At 38.7% G+C, this 17,765-nt stretch overlaps 1 protein-coding gene across 1 annotated transcript in view; it reads left to right on the top strand.

Moving 5' to 3' along the window:
- Positions 1-294: 294 nt before the first annotated feature.
- The window catches only part of LOC137624239 (catalase-like), a 31,990-nt gene continuing 14,519 nt past the window's right edge, over positions 295-17,765 (top strand). The window contains exon 1 of the mRNA XM_068354747.1: positions 295-464. Within this exon, the coding sequence (XP_068210848.1) occupies positions 411-464 (54 nt within the window). The 5' untranslated portion in view covers positions 295-410. The remainder of the gene's footprint in view (positions 465-17,765) is intronic.

Genomic DNA, 17,765 nt, shown 5'->3' with positions numbered 1-17,765 from the left:
CGATAGGTTGATCGTCTGCCGTAAAAGTCACGTGATCATCTTTGGCAACTCGCCCGATTTTATGTACAATAAGCTGCCATGTTTCGCCAAAAGAACAACTTCGCAACATTAATATAAATATAATAACACCCAAATAAAAACAAATGCTTGGCGTGTAAATGACCGGTTAAAGAATAAGAATATACTAAATGTAAAAATCTGCCATTAAATATGGTAACAAGACAACAAGACGAAAATGTACCTAGCCAGACAGGCTGGCTCAAGGTAATATCTGGCATCCCCTCACAATCAGCTGTTCAGTCTGAGTGTTGGTGAGGAACGTGACGCAGGATTCAGCGTTAGTGATAGTTTAACCACAGTTGTGTTTGTTGGGTTAAAGCGACGTTTAACGTCAATTCAATAGGTTCAAAATGCCTCGTGACAAAGCAGCTGAGCAACTTAATGAATACAAAAAGAAACAGACGGTATGTATGCTATTATTAAATACCAAACAGACGATTAAGACAGGGTTTGACTTGCACAGCGCTGGCAATAGCTTTTTGCGTAAATCGTTTTGTCTTTTTGTTTTACTTGAGCCAAAGTCTCCATTGATACATAACCTATTTTGGTCGAATGTAACTATAATAAAACCCTATAATGTAACAATGACATATATCAAGTCTCAATACATTTGTCTTTTGGAAAGAAAGTCAATTTCAAGTAGGTAGAACCCACTTTGTAAAAAATAAACTCAAAACAGGACCCTGTCTGTCCTATCTGAAACAAACAAAATCACCCGGGCAACCCTTAGTTATAGCAAAAACCATCATCCCAAATCACGAAATGATTTATAACAGTTTGTTGCCTTTGATATCTAGATGCAAACCTATGTTGGTTGGAATGAAAAGAAAGATTTATAAACTTGAAGATTGATTAGATAAGACCAAACCAAACGCAATACAGTTCCTCTCTCTCTCTCTCTCTCTCTCTCTCTCTCTCTCAAGCTAAGACATACATATATATATATATATATATATATACTTTCGTGGTTGGCGAATATACGCTATTTTTCGGCATTTAAACTTGAAGAAAGTATAGCAGGCTGATAATAGAATCGAATTTGACAAAATTTAACGAAAAAAATCTAGCTTGGTGTTTGTAAAACATTTGCAAGGGGTGAATGAGTTCTTAAATGAAAAACAAACGTTCAATACCAAGCTTTACTGTTTGAGTACTTTTTGTCGTAAGGCCGAGTAAATGATTGAGACTCGTAGTTTGTAAGTCGAAAATGCCCAAGGTACCTCAAGTGAAGGAATGGACCAAGTAGTTCAAGACTGTCTGGTCATATGAAAACTAAGGTGGATGATAGATAGATTGGGGACATTTATATAATTCAGAAAGTGAGGAAAGAGAAGACTTCAACATTATTGGTTAAATCATGTTAAGGGGAAGTTAAAAGGACAGTCCTGGTATCCAGAAGCCCAAGAGTTTTAAGATAAGACACACAGGAATGTGTTTGGAGCTTTGCTGGACTTCGAGTTGCTCCCAATTACATAAACAGTACTTGGTTGGGGTAGGTCAGTTTCTTGGTACCGCAGAGATAGCGAGACTATGTGGGTTCACCATAGCCAGGGTACCGGGTGTTTGGAGTAAGCATTTAGATGGCAAAATAAATCTTATATTTTGAAAGCACACGTCTATACGTGGTCTGTTATCATAGCTATCAACTTCTCAGAAATGTGAAAATTTTATTTAAAGATGAAGGTGTCATAAGCAACTACTCTCAAAGCGCTTTCTCGTGATTTAAATTACGACTTGGACCGTGTGATAATTTTTGCTTTGATAATTACTTTGTACAATTGAAAGGGGGCATAATTACAGTTATTTGGTCTTGTGTCATCTTAAATGCCACAGTTACTTAACTATAGTGTGACCCATATTATGACCTTTGTAGATAAAAGCTAGGGTTGTGGCACAGCCTCTGTGGTATTACCTTCTTGACCTTCTTACTTTTGTCACTTTAAAGGCCATTTTCCTGGTCTTATCATATATGTAAACCCTGTGACCTACAAGATCTATTTGTCGAATAGAATCTCAGGTTTTTAAAATATCACAGCGTATTCCTCGTTTATTGTCAAATCTACATAATCGAAACACTTATTATACAAGAAATTCTTCAGCTTCTTCTGTTAAGATTTTATACATTCAATCTTTCCGATATCTAGTGGGAGTATGTGGTCTTGGGGCCACATACCACAAAGCTCTAGAACTTACAATAGAGGTACATATTGGCTCCAATAACTTGAAACCACCTGATAAGCAAACATTGTTGACCAATTATTTCCTTACTTAAAAAGAATTGGATACTCTGTTTAGCCACGATTATTGGATGTATATCCATTTTGAGTATCACAAACCAAACTTCACTGTTAAAAATTTGCAAAAAACAAAAACGGTAAAAATCCTAGAATAAATGTTGCCAGGCATTTACGTTTTAAAAATGGATATATTGACGTAAAAATTACGGTCACCATCCTGGTAATAGATAATAACAAATTAGGGTAAAAATTACGGTCTCTTCTCCATTTTACTGAAATATGGCTGAAAACAGTATTTATTTGTTTTTTACGGAGAATTTCCGATTAAATGTTTTTTCTTTTTTTTAAGTGTTAAGATTGTCGTATATGATAACATCTAAATAATAACAATTGTGTCCGGTAAAACTACTCAAGCCCAAGACTTCTTCAAAATAAATAGGCTTAAAAGTGTTGTTTCGGAAATCAGGTCAATTCTGTGTTTCATCTGTCCCACTTTTTAAAGAAATACATTAATGTTTTCGATGTTGTCGTTGGCGCCATAACTAATTTTATCTCTGTGATCAAATTAATAATGTATGAAACGCTGGATATCACCTTAATTTTTTTTCTTTTGTAAAGAAACATCTGGATAAATATTCTATAAAGAATCCTGTGATTGACTGTTATTACCAGGATTCACTATTGAAACTCTGTCTATTACAATCTACCCAACGTGCAACGTAAGAAATTACAAAAAGTAATAAAGAGGAGCAAGAGTGATAAAAGGTTTCCCATCCAGAGAACGGAACACTCCTATACTGTACTAATTGGTTACCTATTAAAACCAAAATAGAGTTTAGGATATGTGCAACAACATAAAATTATTATAATTGGGATTACAAGATATCGAAGAGATTTCCTACATATTGTGCTGCCAACGAATATCGTGGACTAGTGAATAATTGCAGATGGTTTCAAATTATTGGAACCCAGATGAATGTCGACTGTAGGTTCTAGAGATTTTCAAATATGCGGCCCCAGGACTATATAACAAGCTCTCACTATTGACATCCGAAAGATTTTAGATATTAAGGCTTTCAAGAAGGCACTGAAGACTTTCTTAGTTTCTGTCTTTCGATAATGTGGATTTGACAAATAATGCGGAATACTGTGATACTCTAAATACCTACGAATGTATATGACAAACAAATCTTGTATGTCTGTAGTGCGTAAGGTTTCCCTGTGTGATAGGACCTGGAAAACAACCCTTAGAGTAAAGTAATTGGCCTTTACAACATTTGATGCACCCACCTTAACTTTACCATTTTTCCTATTCCTTTCATTCCATCTTGCTATTCAATCGTCAATATGTTACTTTATATTACGACTGCTTGGTCGCCTTTTAGCCTTTAAGTCTACCCCCATTATCCTTTTCCATTTTTCCATCTTCCTATTCAATCTTCAATATTTCACTTCATAATAAGACTCCTTGCCTCCCCCTCCCCCCCAACTCTTTCCACTTCACTATTGAATATTATCCCCAACCCCAACGTCAGGCTTAAATTCATAAATGATAAATAACATACTGTGTAATAGTGATAAATATCTAAGTTAATCAATGTATCCCCTTGTTTTGCTATTGATCAAAATTTATGGCTATGATCTACTGCTGATTAAGAATATATTATGATTGCGCTGATGTTAATATGTCGAAAATTATAGCTAACTACTATCAAGACAAAAGGATGAAAGAATGATCAGTAATTTTAGTTTTTTATTTAAACGAAAATAAGTAAAATCAGACATTTTGTTAGCAAGTTTTTTTTTTTTTTTTTTTTTTTTTTTTTAAGTGTGTCCTGAAACGAAAGATTAGATTATAAAGGTCGTTTGCTACTTGAGATATTTCTAATAATATTCAAGTGTTTTGTAATAAACTTGTAAAAACGATTGTTATTCATTAGTTTTATTCGTTAAGCTTACGAGGCCATTCGAGACAAGACAAGATTGTTTACACTAACTATTAATACTCTAGTATACGCAACCCGTCAAAAATGACTAACAAATATTTTGATAGATATGCACAAACACGCGCGCGCGCACACTACCGAAGGAACGCATAGACATTAGTTATATTTCTGGCAATGTCACTTAGAGTGACGGAAAGATATACAGTATATATGTATAAATATCCAGACACTTTCTCTTTAATATATAGGGGAGATAAATCCACTTTACAGTAATCACATATACAGCGAGAATCTCTCTCTCTCTCTCTCTCTCTCTCTCTCTCTCTCTCTCTCTCTCTCTCTCTCTCTCTCTCTCTCTCAGGAGAATCTGCGATCCAGTCAGTTTCATAAGCAGCTCCCAAAGAAGCGCAGTGAGCTGCCCTGGACAAAACAAGTTTTTTTAATCTATGTTAGAGGCATCTCATTGGCTTCCAGAGGACCGGGCATCCAGGGTCTTTATGCAAGCTATTCCTGGGGTGCAGTTTGAGAGAGAGAGAGAGAGAGAGAGAGAGAGAGAGAGAGAGAGAGAGAGAGAGTGAGTGAGTGTGTGTGTGTGTGTGTGTGTGTGTGTGTTAGTACTTATTGGAACCAAGATGTCTACCTTATGTCCTAGAGCTCTCAAATATGCGGCCCAAAGACTATACAATAAGCTTCCACTAGACGTCCGAAATACTGAATATATCAAGGCTTTCAAGATGAAACTGAAGACTTTCTTCTTTTCTAAAGGTTTCGATAATGTGGATTTGACAATAAACGATCAATATGCGATGGGAAATGCTGACTGCCTGTGAATGTAGGCCTATACGTTAAAATGACTGCGAAGGTCTTGCAGAGAGTAGCGTTCCCCTGTTGTAAAGGACTAGAAAAGCAGCCCTTAAAGTAAATAAATAAGTAAAGTACACAACGCACGAAATAAATGTACTACATTGTCTTTATACTAATCACTGTTTATGTCACATATGAGGGAATCGGTAGAAGTTATCATAAAATATGTAGTCGCATGTAATACTTTTGTCTTGCATAAAAACAAGAATTTAAGTTTTCACGTATTTAAAAGAGTCAAGTTTGCGAAGATCCTTAAATTGTTTATAGATGTATCATACATAACAAAACCATTAGCTCATAAAAAATGGAGAATCCGAACGTTGATTATAGATTTATACAACTGAACATCCTTGAAGAAAAGACGCATTAATTTTATTGGAAGTTCACTGGAAGTTCGTTTAGAAAATATCAAAGCCTTCCTATGGTAGTTATACAACACGAATGGTTTCTAAAGGAGGTTACAAGAAGAATTAATTTCCTTAGTAAAACACACACACACACACACACACACACTTGCCGGCTCTCAACTCAACATACGAACCCCACAGAACTGGAATAGGAGAGTGGTCTCTACACCTGGCTTGGTCTTCGTCTGCCTTGTATTTTTGAATTTTATTAAAATTTATTTTTATTTTTTGTTACTTTGGATCTCCTGCTACTTATATCATAACTTCGTGCAGTGTTTTAAACCCTCTTTTAAACACAGCCATAATCATCTCTTTCTTATCCTTGTTTGAGGGTACACTCGGGCACACTATTTTATCTTATTTCTCTCTCTTTTTTCAAGTTGTTATTGTTATAAGTGAAATATTTATTATAAAGCTGTTACTGTTCTAAAAATATTTTATTTTAATTGTTTTAATTACTTCTCTTGATGATTTATTATTTCCTTTCCTCACTGAACTATTATCCCTATTGGAGCCCTTGGGCTTATACCATTCTGCTTTTTCCAACTAGGGCTGTAGCTTAGCAAGTAATAATAATAATAATAATAATAATAATAATAATAATAATAATAATAATAATAATAATAATAATAATATCCCCCTCCCTAATACATTTCAAAAATATCAAAACATTAATACATCATTCAATTAATTTAATATCTTTCATCTTCCAATCCTTCTCACTTCAATTTACTAAGAATCAAATCATCTTTGGCAATTAAAAATAATTTATATCATTTGGATATAACTTTCATATAATAAATTAATTCTTTCACATTTGTATTAGCATTCAGGTCTATATCATTATTATTACAAGCTAGGTTATGACCATACTTGGAAAAGCAATATGCTAAAGCCCAAGAGCTCTAACAGGGGAAAACAGCCCCGTGAGAAAAGAAAACAAGGAAATAAAAAAACAAGAGAAGAATAAATAATCAAAATAAAATAGTTCAAGAACAGTAACAACATTAAATTAAATCTTCAACATATAAAGTATAAAAAAAACAAGAGGAAGAGAAATAAGATAGAACAGCATGCCCGAGTGTCCCCCCAAGCAAGAAAACTCTAATCCAAGACAGTGGACGGTCGTGGTTATGGCACTACCCAAGACTACAGAACAATGGTTTGATTTTGGAGTGTCCTCCTCTTAGAAGATCTGCTTACCATAGCTACAAAGTCTCCTACCCTTACCAAGAGGAAAATGGCCACTGAACAATTACATTGCAGTAGTTAATTCCTTGGGTGAAGAGGAATTGTTTGGTAATCTTAGTATTGTCAGGTGTATGAGGCCAGAGGAGAATGTGGTAGGAATAGGCCAGACTATTCCGTGCACACTATTCTCTTATTTCTCTTTCCCTTTTTAAGTTTTTATAGTTTATGTTTATATCTTAATGTTTTTGCTGTTCTTGAAATATTTAATTTTTCCTTGTTTCCTTTCATCACTAGGCTATTTTCCTGTTGGAGCCCCTTGGGCTTATAGCATCCTCCTTTTCCAACTAGGGTTGTAGCTTGGCAAGCAATAATAATAATAACAATAATAATGTGTAGGCAAATACAAAATGAGCCGCAGCCAGAGAGAGAGAGAGAGAGAGAGAGAGAGAGAGAGAGAGAGAGAGAGATCCAGTGTAGTCCTGTCTGGCCAGTCAAAGGACCCAATAACTCTAGCGGGTAGTATCTCGTTTTCTTCTTAACATCACTTCACCTCTCTCCTTTTACAAATGTTTTAATTGTCAACGGTAACTTGTACTCATCTACAAATAGGCCTACTAGTAATTCCACATCACATACGTGTATAATTGCAAGCTATTTTAATGTCACGATTTCAATTTCTCTCTCTAAGCTACTTTATCCATGAAAAAAAGACAAACGCGCCCCTGTCCTATACAAACCTGTACTAAGTGACCATCCTGTGTAACACACGCTGTGCTTTCAAACACAATCACATGTGCGTGTTTTACACGTATAAGACTAGTGGTGTTATTGTATAAGGCTTAATAATAATAAATACTCATACGCACACATAGTCACCAATCTTTTCAAGTCATGAGACTCAAAAGTGATGAAATCTAATATAAAAAAGTTAATTTCTGAGTGCGCATGATCTGACATAAGAAATTTAATTATTTTATTTTGATATAGATTGTTGGATAATAATTATTCCTAATAACAATATTGTTACAGAGAGAGAGAGAGAGAGAGAGAGAGAGAGAGAGAGAGAGAGAGAGAGAGAGAGAGAGAGAGAGAGAGAGAGAGAGAGACACTCTCGAATGACCTTGTGGACGGAAGAATTCAAACAGTCTATATCTTACTCCTCATTTAAGCCTACTCAGAGAATTTGAAGAAAACACTCATGAAAAGCAGGACTGACATTTAGGCCTACTTTTATTATAGCAACAACAGATGGAATAAAAATTTATATTTCATTAAACTGATATTTGAAGGCAAGGTCTATAGAATAGACCTTGTTTGAAGGCAGCTATAAAACAATTTCTTACGAAATAAAGTCATCGAAGAAAACGGTCTGATTTTGAAATAGCCGTAAATCATTTTAGAATAGCTATAGTATACCATATGGTCTTATAAAAACCCTTACGAAACGAACAGACACGTACACGTGTCTCCAAATCACGTGTTGGCGATAAGGAAACTATAGACTGTAATTAAAAGTGCCTTAAATTTTCTGTAATCCTTAAAAAAAATTAAGTCTTTCTATGCGCAATCCACAAACGTGTACAACTTTTCAAAGTCTAATACTTAACCATTTTCTTAAAATAAGTGATTTTGACAGAAGAGGCCCGGTCCCCAGAAAATCTAAAGTGGTGGTGGCCTGGCTTATGTGGTTCACATGTACAGTACGATAAACAAGTGGGTAGTGGTAATGGGTGGGTGGGTAAACTTGTTCCACCAATCACAGGGAGGTAAGAAAGTCCACCTCTCGGACTATCGAACGTCAGAGAAAGAAAGAAAAAATGAGTTAAACACCTTTTAGAGAAACTGGCTACACGACTTCGTTGTTATATAGGGATGTTGACATTTCTTTATATAAATCCTATATTATTCTCAAGCAAAATTTTCTTTACACAGTAGTTCTGCTTCTGTAACACTTAATATATATATATATATATATATATATATATATATATATATATATATATATATATATATATATATATATATATATATATATATATATATATATATATATATATATATGTGTGTGTGTGTGTGTGTGTGTGTGTGTGTGTGTGTGTGTGAGTGTAATATATATATATATATATATATATATATATATATATATATATATATATATATATATATATATATATATATATATATATATATATATATATATATATATATATATATATGTTTGTTTGTAGTTGAAATATTTCAAAATAAAAACGGTATAAGTTCTTCAGCCAAAAACTCACTATACGTAAAAACGAAATCATATTGGCATTAAAGTTTTTAGTTTTTAAACAGATGGCAATTAAAACTAGATAGAGATTTTCTATATCTAAATCCGATTCCTGAATAATCATTTTCTGTAACTTATTAATTGAGAGTTTAATTAGTGACCCTAAAGTAAAAATAATTTTAACCAATGAAAATAGCACGTACTGATATACTGTACTGTAATAGCTTCAAGATAAGTAGATAGGTTTCATCACCAAAGCTCTATTTTAAGTATCTAATCAGTGTTTGTTAGTATATGATTATATATTTTGTTCTGGGTACATTTCGCTGTTAGATAAAAATTAGATTTTTATCACAAGTCTGTCTCCATTTTGATAAAGGTGGATATTCAGACAAAAAATAAGAACAGTCATTGTTTTGTTTTAAGAACTGCTTTCCTGGTCCTTTCACGCAGGGGAACCCTATTCTCTACAGGACCTCCAAACTCGATTTATCGTATACAGTCTTAGGCATTTTGCATATCACACAGCATGACATGTTTATTGTCAAATCCACATTAACGAGACAAAAAACAAGAAAATCTTCAGTTTCCCATTTATTTCTTTTTTATCAATTCTCGAATTTGAGGTATTTTATAACAAATTGAATATTTACATAGGCACTATTTCTGACATCTTTAGTATCCATGGTCCTTATTTTCTGCTAATCTCTTCGATTCGAAATCGTAAGCTTTGCAATACTTGAATTCACTATATAGTCATCAAGTTTGTCACGTTTTCGTTTAAACTGTCGAATCTATAGATAACAACTATCCATTGAAAATAAAGCACTCTACAGGCCTATAATTTAACCCAAACAGAAGCTCCCGTTTTATTATTATTATTATTATTATTATTATTATTATTATTATTATTATTATTATTATTATTATTGTTGTTGTTGTTGTTGTTGTTGTTGTTGTTACAACCCTAGTTGGAAAAGCGGGAAGCTATAAGCCCAGGGGCTCCAAAAGGGAAAATAGCCCAGTGAAGTAAAGAAACTTGAAAATAAATAACCTACGAGAGAAGTATGAGACAATTACAATAAAATATTTAAGAACACTAACAACATTAAAATGTTCATTCATATATAACTATAAAAACTTCAAAAAAAAAAAAAAAACACACACACAAGAGGAAATAAGATAGAATATTATTGCCTGAGTGTACCCTCAAGCAAGAGAACTCTTCCCCCCCCCCCTCCAAGATAATGGAAAACCACAGTAAAGAGTATATGGCACTATGCAAGAGTAGAGAACAATGGTTTGATTTTGGATTGTCCTTTTGCTAGAACAGCTGCTTGCCATAGCTAAAACGTCTCTTCTACCCTTACCTAGAGAAAGGTAGCCACTGAACAATTATAGTGCAGTAGTTTAAGAATAAGAATCTATAAAACTTTTAGATTTCTCTCTGGAAATTTCCATCTACGTCATGTACAACCTTGACACCAAACTGTGTCTGCACCTGTTATCTATTGAGCGTTCTCCTCTCTCTTATATAACACCTAAAGCTTTTTCTCTTCACTCCTGATCTTCTCAAACTGTTTGAACTATCAATGCTTCTCCCAAGACCCCAGTCATTTCTGGTGTCAGCCTCGCTCAATATTCTTTTTTTATCTTGTTTATGATTCCCTTAGTTATGCAGTCACATATTTTGTCTAGATGGTGATTTCAATAATCGGATTTTTTAAAATGATTAAATCCTCTTTCAAACAAAATGCTTTTCAATTCATCCCCCCTACTCTTTAACAATCCTAGATGATATTGATTTAATTCACAATGTACATAGTCCTTAATTCCTTCTATTTTCTTGGCTTCCCAAACACATTTTACAACTTAATTATTAGTATCTGGTACTTTACTTTTTCATAAGCTTGTTTGCTCTGTCATATTTCTGTATTTTGATCCCTTTCTCGTGAAGGAAATGTGTTTTATTCGGCCTTTACTGCAAGTAAAAAAAATATTCTCTATCCCATTAAATACACAATTATCTCATTAAATGTCACCAAACAGGACTCCCAGTTTACATAATTATTATTCTCTGGAATTCTGGTTGCAGGTGTCAATAACAGATTTTTCCCCTTCTACCATTAAGTTTTTCAACTCTTATTGATTCTATCACATCAACATCATCATCATCATCATCTCCTCCTACGCCTATTGACGCAAAGGGCCTCCTTAGTTAGATTTCCCCAGTCGTCTCTATCTTGAGCTTTTAATTCAATATGCTCCACTCATCATCTCCCACTTCAAGCTTCATAGTTTTCAGCCATGTAGGCCTGGATCTTGTAACTCTTCTAGTGCCTTATGGAGCCCAGTTAAACATTTGGTGAACTAATCTCTCTTGGGGAGTGCGAAGAGCATGCCCAAACCCTCTCCATCTACCACTCGCCATGATCCCATCCAAATATGGTACTCGAGTAATCTCTCTTATGGTTTCATATCTAATCCTGTCCTGCTATTTAACTCCCAATATTCTTCTGAGGGATTTGTTCTCAGATCTGCTAACTCTGTTGGATATTGTTCATTGTCATACCATAATTCATGTCTATAAATTAACAAAGATCACACTGAACTGATACATCGTCTGATTTTATATGTGATTTCAGGCAATTTGATTTCCAAATTTTACTTAATCTAGCCATTGTCTGATTTATTCTCTTCAATCTTTCATTAAACTCCAATTCTAATGACCCTGTATTGGAGATCATAGTTCCCAAATACCTAAATGATTCTACCTCATTAATCCTTTCTCCTTCTAATGATATTTCATCTTCTATTGCATATTCCATTCTCATCATCTGTCTTTCTTCAATTTATCATAAGCCCAACTTCGTGTGATAGTTTGTGCATTCTGCTAAGCAAGATAGCAGATTTAAAATCCTGTGGTGTTTTGCTATGAAGGACAGCATCATCAGCATACTCTAGGTTCACTAATTTCCTATTACAAATCCAGTCCAATCCTTCTCCTCCATCTTCAACTATTCTACGCATTAAAAAATCCATGAGGAGGATAAACAACATAGGCGACAACGCATTCCCTTGGAGTTTTCCGGTTCACTGGAAATTCATTTGATAGGACTCCACTAACATTAACTTTGCACTTGCTATGCTCATGAACAGACTTAATCAAATTTACATGTTTAAGAGGAGTTCCACAATAACACAGGACTCTCCACAAAATTGGCTGGTGCACACTATCCATAGTCCACGAATGCCATAAAAAATGGATTTCTATATTCTACGCATTGCTGTACAAGTCTTAACATGAAAATTTGGTCAGTACAACTTCTACCTTTTCTAAACCTTGCTTGTTCATCTCTCAGCTTTTCATTAATCTTTCTCTAGTCTCTTTAGAATAAACATGTTATATATTTTCATGACAACTGACATAAGTGTGATGCCTCTGTAATTTTTGTATGGCTTCCATTAAGATTAAGAAATCCCCTTTTGCTTCCTTCTCAGTTTTTCCCTCGCGTTCTTAGAGTCTGTAGATTTTTCGTGACCTTACTCTTGAATCGTATTGTGAAAGACTGATATACAGTACAGTATTAGTGATATCTGAATTTTTCTTTTATGATAGTTCAAGTTACAGATCACTTTTGATCTAAATAATTAGTGAATACTGAATCTAGGAACTCTATTCTATTAATTTTTGGGGGGTTATTAACAACAGGAAAGTACTGTAGTAAGTAAAGAAACATGTTATTTTCCTTAGTAAAATAAATTTTTGAATATACTTACCCGATGATCATGTAGCTGCAACTCTGTTGCCCGACAGAAAAAACCTACGGTCGGGATACGCCAGCGATCGCTATACAGGTGGGGGTGTACAACAACAGCGCCATCTGTCGAGTAGGTACTCAGGTACTTCTTGTCAACAAGAACCAATTTTCTCCTCGGTCCACTGGGTCTCTATGGGGAGGAAGGGAGGGTCCTTAAATTCATGATCATCGGGTAAGTATATTCAAAAATTTATTTTACTAAGGAAAATAACATTTTTCAATATTAATCTTACCCGATGATCATGTAGCTGATTCACACCCAGGGGGGTGGGTGGAGACCAGCATACATGTTAACATTAGAAGCTAAGTATCCCGTATTTCATTTTAGCAGTTATTCAAAATAACAAACATAAAATAAATAAGTACCTGGTAAGGAAGTCGACTTGAACCATTACTCTGCCTTTTTAAGTACGTCTTCCTTACTGAGCCTCGCGATCCTCTTAGGATGCTGAGCGACTCCTAGGTGCTGAAGTATGAAGGGCTGCAACCCATACTAAAGGACCTCATCACATCCTCTAATCTAGGCGCTTCTCAAGAAAGAATTTGACCACCCGCCAAATCAACCAGGATGCGAAAGGCTTCTTAGCCTTCCGTACAACCCAAAAACAACAATAAAAAGCATTTCAAGAGAAAGATTAAAAAAGGTTATGGGATTATGGGAATGTAGTGGTTGAGCCCTCACCTACTACTGCACTCGCTGCTACGAATGGTCCCAGAGTGTAGCAGTTCTCGTAAAGAGACTGGACATCTTTAAGGTAAAATGATGCGAACACTGACTTGCTTCTCCAATAGGTTGCATCCATTACACTCTGCAGAGAACGGTTCTGTTTGAAGGCCACTGAAGTAGCGACAGCTCTAACTTCATGTGTCCTTACCTTCAGCAAAGCATGGTCTTCCTCATTCAGATGAGAATGGGCTTCTCTAATCAAAAGCCTGATGTAATAAGAAACTGCGTTCTTCGACATCGGTAAAGAAGGTTTCTTAATAGAACACCATAAAGCTTCTGATTGTCCTCGTAATGGCTTTGTACGTCTTAAATAGTACTTAAGAGCTCTTACTGGGCATAGTACTCTCTCTTGTTCGTTTCCAACCAAATTGGACAGGCTTGGAATCTCGAACGATTTGGGCCAAGGACGAGAAGGGAGCTCGTTTTTAGCTAAAAAACCAAGCTGTAAGGAACATGTAGCCGTTTCAGATGTAAAACCTATGTTCCTGCTGAAGGCGTGTATCTCACTGACTCTTTTAGCTGTTGCTAAGCAAACGAGGAAAAGAGTCTTCAAAGTGAGATCTTTAAAAGAGGCTGATTGAAGCGGTTCGAACCTTGCTGACATCAGGGACCTTAAAACCACGTCTAAGTTCCAACCTGGTGTGGCTAACCGACGCTCCTTTGAGGTCTCAAAAGACTTAAGGAGGTCCTGTAGATCTTTGTTGGTGGAAAGATCTAAGCCTCTGTGGCGGAAGACTGCTGCCAACATGCTTCTGTAACCTTTGATCGTAGGAGCTGATAGGGATCTTACATTCCTTAGGTGTAAAAGGAAGTCGGCTATCTGCGTTACAGAGGTACTGGTTGAGGAAACTGAATTCGCCTTGCACCAGTTTCGGAAGACTTCCCATTTTGACTGGTAGACCTTGAGAGTGGATGTCCTCCTTGCTCTGGCAATCGCTCTGGCTGCCTCCTTCGAAAAGCCTCTAGCTCTTGAGAGTCTTTCGATAGTCTGAAGGCAGTCAGACGAAGAGCGTGGAGGCTTGGGTGTACCTTCTTTACGTGCGGCTGACGCAGAAGGTCCACTCTTAGAGGAAGAGTCCTGGGAACGTCTACTAGCCATTGCAGTACCTCGGTGAACCATTCTCTCGCGGGCCAGAGGGGAGCAACCAACGTCAACCGTGTCCCTTCGTGAGAGGCGAACTTCTGCAGTACCTTGTTGACAATCTTGAACGGGGGGAACGCATACAGGTCTAGATGGGACCAATCCAGAAGAAAGGCATCTACGTGAACTGCTGCTGGGTCCGGAATCGGTGAGCAATAATTTGGGAGCCTCTTGGTCATCGAGGTAGCGAACAGATCTATGGTGGGCTGACCCCACAGGGCCCATAGTCTGTTGCAAACATTCTTGTGAAGGGTCCACTCTGTGGGGATGACCTGACCCTTCCGGCTGAGGCGGTCTGCCATGACATTCATGTCGCCTTGAATGAATCTCGTTACAAGCGAAATCTTTCGATCTCTTGACCAGGTGAGGAGGTCCCTTGCGATCTCGAACAACTTCCTCGAATGAGTCCCTCCTTGCTTGGAGATGTACGCCAAGGCTGTAGTGTTGTCGGAGTTCACCTCCACCACCTTGCCTAGAAGGAGGGACTTGAAGCTTCTCAAGGCCAGATGAACTGCCAGTAGCTCCTTGCAGTTGATGTGAAGTGCTCTTTGATCCGGATTCCACGTGCCCGAGCATTCCCGTCCGTCCAGTGTCGCACCCCAGCCCGTGTCCGATGCGTCCGAGAAGAGAAGGTGGTCGGGGGTCTGAACAGCCAGTGGTAGACCTTCCTTGAGAAGAATGCTGTTCTTCCACCAAGTCAGTGCAGACTTCATCTCTTCGGATATAGGAACTGAGACCGCTTCTAGCGTCATGTCCTTTCTCCAGTGAGCAGCTAGATGATACTGAAGGGGTCGTAGGTGGAGTCTCCCTAACGCGATGAACTGGGCCAGCGATGAAAGCGTCCCTGTTAGACTCATCCACTGTCTGACTGAACATCGGTTCCTTTTCAGCATGCTCTGGATGCATTCTTGGGCTTGACTGATACTGGGGGCCGACGGAAAAGCCCGAAAAGCTCGACTCTGAATCTCCATACCTAGATAGACTATAGTTTGGGATGGGACGAGTTGGGACTTTTCTATATTGACCAGGAGACCCAATTCCTTGGTCAGATCCATAGTCCATTTGAGATTCTCCAGACAGCGACGACTTGACGGAGCTCTTAAAAGCCAGTCGTCCAAATAGAGGGAGGCTCTGATGTCTGCCAAATGCAGGAATTTGGCAATATTCCTCATCAGTTTGGTAAACACTAGAGGTGCCGTGCTTAGGCCAAAGCACAGGGCTTGGAACTGGTAAACGACCTTTCCAAAGACGAACCTTAGGAAAGGTTGGGAGTCTGGATGGACGGGGACGTGAAAGTACGCATCCTTTAGGTCCAACGAGACCATCCAGTCTTCCTTCCTGACCGATGCTAGCACCGACTTCGTCGTCTCCATGGTGAACGTCTGCTTGGTGACAAAAGCATTGAGAGCACTGACGTCCAGCACCGGTCTCCACCCTCCTGTCTTCTTCGCTACTAAGAAGAGACGGTTGTAGAAGCCCGGGGATTGATGGTCCCGGACTATGACTACCGCTCCCTTTTGTAGCAAGAGAGACACCTCTTGCTGTAAAGCTAGCCTCTTGTCCTCCTCTCTGTACCTGGGAGAGAGGTCGATGGGAGTAGTTGCTAGAGGGGGCTTGCGCAAGAATGGAATCCTGTACCCCTCTCTTAGCAACTTCACAGACTGTGCGTCTGCACCCCTGTTCTCCAGGCCTGCCAGTAGTTCTTGAGCCTGGCTCCCACTGCTGTCTGGAGAGGTTGGCAGTCAGACTCTGCCTTTTGAGGACTTGGAACCCTTCTTCTTTTTGCCACGTTGACTGTCGGCACGGGTACCTCCTCTGCTGGAGGTTCTGCCACGAAAGGGCGGAATGAACCTAGACGCTGGTGTGTCCATCCTAGGTCTAGGCACGGAAGGTAAAGCTGTGACTTTACGTGCGGATGACGCCACCAGGTCATGGGTATCCTTCTGGATCAATGAGGCGGCAATCCCCTTGATCAGCTCTTCCGGAAAGAGACACTTGGAAAGCGGAGCAAACATCAACTCCGACTTTTGACATGGTGTGATCCCCGCAGACAAGAAGGAGCAAAGGTGATCTCGCTTCTTAAGAACTCCAGACACGTACGAAGCCGCAAGCTCGCCAGACCCATCCCGAATGGCTTTGTCCATGCATGACATGATGAGCATGGCAGAGTCCTTATCCGAAGGGGAGGTCTTTCTGCTTAACGCTCCCAAACACCAGTCCAGGAAGTTGAAGATCTCAAAGGCACGAAAAACTCCCTTCAAAAGATGGACCATGTCCGAAAAGGTCCAGCAAATCTTAGAGCGTCTCATAGCCAGCCTGCGGGGAGAGTCTACCAGACTTGAGAAGTCGCCCTGGGCAGAGGCAGGAACTCCCAAGCCGGGATCTTCTCCCGTGGCATACCAGACGCTAGATTTGGAAGCAAGCTTGGTCGGTGGAAAGATGAAGGAAGTCTTCCCAAGTTGCTTCTTGGACTGCAACCACTCTCCCAGTACCCTTAAAGCTCTCTTGGATGAGCGCGCGAGTACGAGCTTCGTAAAGGCAGGAGCTGCTGACTGCATGCCTAAAGCGAACTCAGAGGGAGGTGAGCGCGGGGTTGCAGACACAAACTGGTCCGGATACAACTCCCTAAACAGGGCAAGGACTTTCCTAAAGTCTAAGGAGGGAGGTGTAGTCTTGGGTTCCTCTATGTCGGAGTGTTGATCGTCCAAATGCGCAGCTTCGTCGTCATCAGAGACTCCTTCATCCGAATGCTGAGGAGGAAGCGGCAAAGGAGGAGAAGAAAGCTGAACGGCTGAATCCGGCAGCACGGGTGCATGCGTAGCTGCACAGGATCCAACATCATGCCGCTGCTGGTCAGTCTGAGAGCTGGCAACAACAAAAGCGGAGTGATGGTGCGTGGTGGGGACTGCCGTGGGTTGCGGAGACTGCCGCATTGCGTCAAAACACGGCAGCTTGACAGCACCTTCCCACTGCTGATGCGGTAGCTCACGCATGTCAACGGAGGGTGCCGCACGTCGGCTAACGTCAACATGCGTCTGGCAGGGTCGACTGCGCATCGGTGGTGGAGCTCTCACAGCCGGAGTGTGGGAGCAGGCAGCCGCAGTG

This window comes from Palaemon carinicauda, chromosome 31 (genome assembly GCF_036898095.1).
Source record: "Palaemon carinicauda isolate YSFRI2023 chromosome 31, ASM3689809v2, whole genome shotgun sequence".
NCBI classification, from domain to species: domain Eukaryota; kingdom Metazoa; phylum Arthropoda; class Malacostraca; order Decapoda; family Palaemonidae; genus Palaemon; species Palaemon carinicauda.
This window is presented reverse-complemented; position numbering and strand designations above follow the sequence as displayed.